Genomic DNA, 6,354 nt, shown 5'->3' with positions numbered 1-6,354 from the left:
TTTTTTTTTTTTGAATGGGGAGAAGGGTTGGGCTTGATAAAAATGCTAAATAAGCAGATTGCTTTATTGTCTGTGCAGGATCCTCTCTCTTGCTTTGAGAGCACAACTGCTCTGCAGTGGAAAACAAGTGAACTTGGCATGCGCATAGCTTCTTACCTTCTTTTTTTCCATAAAGAAGAAAAATCTTTTCTTTATCAGCATGGAAACAAACTAGTGTTTATGTCTTAACATAACTTGGTGGGGGCCTGATCTGGGTGCCCAGAGGAGCAAGTGGTGGGGGAAAGGAAACCTAGAAGCTGAAGTTGTGAACCAAAGGGCATACATTGATAGGAACGTTAAGGTCACAAAAGAGCAACGAGGGAATAGGTCTGGTTTTCTTGGACTAGTGTTGGCATGGGTGAGGGTACATTCTGGGCATTTCCTGAATGGAGTGTGGGGGACGAGTCAGTCAAGGTGAAAAGAGGGATCATCTTGGGGATCTGCTTATTAGTTTCCTTCTTGCCTAGTCTTTACGGGAGACCTTCCTGAGTTGGTTTTGAAGGGTGTGAATCCTCAAACCCTTAGCCACAGTCTGAGTATCTTAGAAAAGGTGTTGCAAGGTGTCCTTGTGCCAGGCATCCTTACAACTGAATCAGAACTGTTGACTTGTGTTAGAAGGCGGGAGAAGAATAGTAAAGCTTCCCCAAACTGGAAGGCACTTTAAGACTAGAAAACAGAACAGGGCACTCCGTACAGTTTATATGCCCAGTTTTATTCAGAGTTAACTTACTGCAAGGTATCAGGCAGGTGACTAATGATCCAGAAGGGGCACAGCTGCTATTTGCAAATTCTGAACCTAGGTCCGCAGATTTTATAGAGTGAGGGGACTCTCATGGGGCACGCTTGTGAGGTCTGAGCGTTCACGTGCATTTCAAAGGGTTTGCACGCACCTCATGGGCAGCTAACATTTACCAGACGTTGTGGCACCAGCTGTGCGTCAGGAAAGGAGAGAGACTGTGTGTTATCTCTAATGGATTCATGGGAAGCCAAAGCAAACCTCAAACATTCTGGCCTTGGCTGGCATTTCTGAGGTATGGATATTAATCTGTAAGGGGCCCGTAACATATAACCCCAAGACAGGTCAGCAAATAAGATGGAGGACCGAAGATGGAGTCGGTATTGTCAGCACCCCTACAAGATGCTTTCTGATTTGCATTCTAATTAGATTATTATATTAAAATATTGTACCAGGCAAATGCATTTCTCTTTTAGGTTTCTGAAACAAAATTCTTGTTCTCAAAGGAATAAGTTATTTCATACTAAGAAAATCAAGAAAAACACTGGGTTTGGATCTCTCCAGAGATAAAATGGTACTGTTTTATAATAAGAAAACAAAGAAGGAGGGGGGGGGTGGGGAGAATACGTTGAGTTTGCAGAGACCATGGTTTCTCAAGTTCATTTGCATTTGGGGGTGTCATAATCTGTGCCTTAAAATGTTTAGCTGCATGTCTGGCCTCTATCCACTAGATGTCAGTAGCATTCTTTTCCAGTTGTGACAACCAAAAATGCCTCTAGACATTGCCAAATGTCTTCTAGGGGCAGCATCTCTCCTTTCGTTGAGAACCAGTGGTCTACTCACAGGAGAGCCCTCTATCTCATTTTTATCCCACCCCAGCCCCCCAAAAAACCACCACCACCACCAAAACAAACCCAAAGGCTAGGATTTTTAATTTACAGATTTTAACAGCTACCCAAGCAAAACAAATGTCTCCTTTGTAAAGGTCAACTAGAGGCAAGTTTCCGGGTTTTTTTTCTTTTTCTTAATAATGAAAAAAGGTGTCTTGGAGCACCTGGGTGGCTCAGTTGTTAAGCGACTGCCTTTGTTTCCATCCTGGAGTCCTGGGGTTAAGTCCCCTTCCTGCTCCCTGCTTAGCAGGAAGCCTGCTTCTCCCTCTCCCACTCCCCCGCTCTCTCACTGTTTCTCTCTGTCAAATGAATAAATAAAATCTTTAAAAAAGAAAAAAAGGTGTCTCTGTGAACCTGCTCTACAGAGTGGGTTGACTGAGTAGCAGCTTCCTTATCATTTTCTCAGATCCTTACTCTCACTCTTCATGGTGGGGTGAGGCTCAGAGGAGCATTGGTAATGATTCATCTAAATAAATATTTCTTCTGTCCCTGTTGCTCTTCGTTCTACCCATCTGGGGTGCTTCTAAGGGGCAGAGGACTGGAGCACCCCGAGTTATGCATGTCGTTCCGTCCATCTTGCATGATGTCTCAGCAGCTGTCAGCGTTACAGGAAGTCCACCGAGATTTCTCAGAGACTTACGAGGAACACCCAGTGCTTGATTCTTCGTGGGAAATCAGTGTCAGTGGTGGGTGGCGTCTGTGTGGGACAGATTGTGCACGCACACCTAAATCTGTAATGGAGTGGGAGCGCTCCTTGTCAGTTGCAAACTCAACAGGAAGAAATCGATTTTGCACGTGGATACTCCTTCTGCTGCACCTTTACTATTTCAGCACGAGGAGGGAGCACTTCCCTTCTGCCCCAGCCAGAGCCCGGCCAGTGAGACACAGTTACAACCTGGGCAGTGAGAAGCCACTACAGTTCCAGCTCCCAGGTTACTCTGTGGACTTTGTGTTTCTAAAAGCCTTCTCAGCTTCCTCCTTTCCTCTGTAAAAGAGCATTCCTCTCCTTCGTTCTCTGCACTTGTCTATGGGTTTGCTATAGCTTGCTTGTCCCAGATTGTAATTCTCTGCTTTTCCCCTTCCCCGCCAAAGCCCCATTTTTTTTTAACTGGTGAAATGACTGGGAGTGTTATTCGTAAGGTTAGCCTATCTCCAACTAAGAAGTAGTGACTCCTTTTCCTCCCCAAATTCATCGGTACCTTCCTTCATTTTTCCAAAACCCTAGAGTGTTCCCCTCACCTCAGTTGGAAGCCTGTAATATTGCATTGTATAAATAATCCAGAAATCTTCAAAATTATGAGCTAAATAATTGACTTATGCCACACACACCTTTATTTCTACTAGACAAGCAATTAAAAACTTAGGTTTCTATTTAAAAAAAAAAAAAAACTTCTATGAAGTATGTTTTCATGTGGTTTTGGAATATAGGTGAGGTTGGTGGGGTTAGGTCTGGAGCCGACAACCAAGAAAGAGTTCTTGAACGTCTTTGGTGCAAAAGGGTGGTTTTATTAAAAGTACTGGGACAGGACCCGTGGACAGGAAGAGCTGCTGCCCCAGGGTTGCGAGGGGTGGCTGGTCATATACTTGGGAGTTGAGGGAGGTAAGGGAAAGGGAGGTTTTCAAAAGAACTTTCTTATGCTAAAGGCTCACAGGATACTGGAGGCCTTGCCATTGTCAAGTTCAGGTTGTTTTTCCCTGTAGCAAGGCATTAACATCAAGACAGTTGGGAGCTTCCTGGAAGAATGGCCCACATGTCCCACCCAGGAGTGGGGGGTGGGGGTTGCAGGGTATCCCCTGTGCTTTGTCCTTAGCTAGCCTTCTGTTCCCTCATCACTCTGGTGAACACTTGCTTTCCAAAACTTCTCCCTCCTCTCTCCCTCTGGCCTTTGTTGGAAAGAAAGTTTCATTGGAAAGTTTCAGTTGAAAGTTTCATTAATTCGTATTTGTATGTGAACCTGGTCTGGTGGTTGGGGCTCAGAAAATGGTCAATAAGGAAAAGAAACGCATTGGGTAACAGCCTCCTTCCGCATGGTGCTGGTCTGCCCGCGTCTTCCTGTCCTCAGGAGAACGGGCAGCGCTTGGTTTAGGTGAGAAGAGAGGACGGACTGAGCGCTCCTGGCTGGCAGAGCAGCAGGCCGGTGGCTCCCGTGCCAGGCGCTCTCTGAGCGGCCTCTGTCCCGCTTCAGTCTGGCCCCTGAGCCCCTGAGTGGCTCGTCCCGGGTGGCTCGTCCCTGAGACTTGGATTCCATCCCCTCGGCACACCGCAGCCCTGAACTAGCCTGGTGTGTGATCCCACAGAGCGCACGTCCTGACGATGGCCCCTGTGCTTTCTCCTAGTGCACCCGCTGTGGGAGACCGTGGACCTGGTCCCGGGGGGCGAGCGCCAGTCGCCCATCAACATCCGCTGGAGGGACAGCGTCTATGATCCCGGCTTAAAACCGCTCACCATCTCTTACGACCCGACCACCTGCCTCCACGTCTGGAATAACGGGTACTCTTTCCTGGTGGAATTTGAAGATTCTACAGATAAGTCAGGTGAGAGCCCGACCTGTGGTCTTGTCCGGCATTAAAGGGACAGCCTGGTGTCAGCATAGGCCACACCACGCTGCTCCCTCTTTAAGCAGTGGCGTGGACTCACTGCACTGAGCTTTTCTTTTTTTAACGTGGTAACGTACATGTTACACGAAATTTGTCATCTTAACCATCTGTAAGTATACAGTTCGGTAATCGGTCCAGTCACACTACTGTGCGACCCGCGCTCCCATTCGTCTCCATTACTCTCCGTTTGCAAAACTGAAACTGTGCCACATAAACAGTAAATCCCCATTTTCCCTTTCTCTCAGCTCCTGGCTATGACCATTTTACCTTCTGTCTGTGAATCGGACTACTGGGTACTTCATGTAAGTGGAATTACACAGTATTTGTCTTTTTATGACTGGCTGATTTCCCTGAGCATAATGTCAGCAGGGCTCATCCATACTGTAGCAGGTGGCCGAATTTCCTTCTTTGTGAGACGGAATGATACTCCCTTATATGGATAGACCACATTTTGTTTATCCATTCACCTGTCTGTGGGCACTGGTTGCAGCCACCTTTTGGCTATTGTGAATAATGCGGCTGTGAACATTGTCCATGTATCTGCCGTGGTGTTTCCCGTTGGTACATAACCCACTTGGAATTGCTGCATCATCATGAGAGGTTTTTGAGTATATGAACCATGTCCCTTTCATTTTCGTGTATGTTTCCTTCTGGTATACGTGGTATTTCCTATTAATAGATATGTATCGGGACACCTGGGTGGTTCAGGTGTCTGCCTTCAGCTCAGGTCATGATCCCAAGGTCCTGGGATCGAGTCCCACGTCCGGCTCCTTGCTCAGCGGGGAGCCTGCTTCTCCCTCTGCCTGCATCTCTCCCTGCTTGTGCTCTTTTTCTCACTGACAAATAAATAATAATAAAATCTTTTAAAAAAAATAGATATGTATCTATGTATAGATTCTGTATTTGAAATTTTATTTAGTTACGTATTTGAATTTACTTTTACTTGAAACTGTATATGTATTGATTGTTCATTTGAATTACTTTTATTTAAAATTTGTTCTCCGTGTGTTGAATGCGTGCTAACCTTCCTCTGCTTGTTGACATTACAAAGAGCTTCTGTATTAAATAGTAATACAAGTTAGCCAGATTTTATATGATAAGATTACAATGCAGAGCAAAAGGATAGGCAAGAAAAAGACATTTTTTTGTTTTTAGTCACCGAGTAACATGTATGTATTTTGTCAACCAGTGACTGATTTATTCATTCTGTATTTACCGAGTGCCAGCCATGTGCCAGGCCTTGCACTAAGTGCCAGGAATACTAACTAGATTCTTGACCTCCCAGCATTCAAAGTCTAGTGAGAGATGCATGCATGAAATTAGAAGTATAAAGCAAGTGTAATTTGAGAAAGGGTTTCTAAAAGAGCTGTGGGACCACAGAGGAGGGGATGATGTAGACTGCTCAGAGAAGTCTGATGATTTCAGCAAGGAGGGGTGTCAATTCAAAATGAACAAACCTTTTAGAATTTCTTTTGGGGCAGGGGGAAGGAAGAGAGTTTTATTCGAGCCCAAGTGAGGACAGCTGCCCAAGGTACACAGTCTCCAGAGTGCTTCCAGTAAAGGATCATTTGAGGTAGGGCTATATACATTTTATATACATAAGCGGTTGCAACATTTTTAAGAAGTTACAAATTATTAGGCAAAGGACTTTTAAGGAAGTTGCAGCCCTTATCTTAAGTTTCCAGTATATGCAGAGCTATATGATTTTAACTTCTTGAGAACCAAGGAAGTTTCTTACTTTCTGTTATCTTTTGTGTTCAGAATGCACCTTTTTGGTTATTTTCTTTAACAAAGCACATATAGCACATGCTGTGAGGTATTGGCTGAGTCATTTTGACCTTGGTAAATGTTAAAGCAGAGCTTCCCTGGGAGCCCAGGAGCAGGACCCACAAATATTAAAAGTTCAAAATTTCCTTTATCAGGGGACATTTATCTTGGCTATTGAAGGATGAGTCGGAGTTTTTCAAGAGGATTAGAAGGGCGTTGGAGATGGACGGAAAATCATGTGCAAAAGCAGATGTTCAGAAAATGGCCAAAAACGAAGTGGCCAGAGTGTAGAATGCATTTTGGGGAGAGACAGGAAGAATGATG

The 6,354-nt window shown here is 44.9% G+C and overlaps 2 protein-coding genes across 2 annotated transcripts in view; both read left to right on the top strand.

Annotated features, from left to right (window-relative positions):
- Positions 1-6,354, top strand: part of LOC111157145 (carbonic anhydrase 5B) — a 130,046-nt gene that overhangs the window by 15,139 nt on the left and 108,553 nt on the right. The window lies entirely within an intron of this gene.
- LOC111157098 (carbonic anhydrase 5A, mitochondrial-like) overlaps positions 2,249-6,354 on the top strand; it is an 8,072-nt gene continuing 3,966 nt past the window's right edge. The window contains exons 1-2 of the mRNA XM_022518339.1: positions 2,249-2,351; positions 4,003-4,200. Of these exons, the coding sequence (XP_022374047.1) occupies positions 2,249-2,351; positions 4,003-4,200 (301 nt within the window). The remainder of the gene's footprint in view (positions 2,352-4,002; positions 4,201-6,354) is intronic.

The sequence above is a fragment of the Enhydra lutris genome, unplaced genomic scaffold (assembly GCF_002288905.1).
Source record: "Enhydra lutris kenyoni isolate GAN:26980312 unplaced genomic scaffold, ASM228890v2 scaffoldscaffold52, whole genome shotgun sequence".
Classification (NCBI taxonomy): Eukaryota; Metazoa; Chordata; class Mammalia; order Carnivora; family Mustelidae; genus Enhydra; species Enhydra lutris.
Note: the sequence above shows the minus strand (reverse complement) of the source record. Positions and strands in the feature narration are given on the sequence as shown.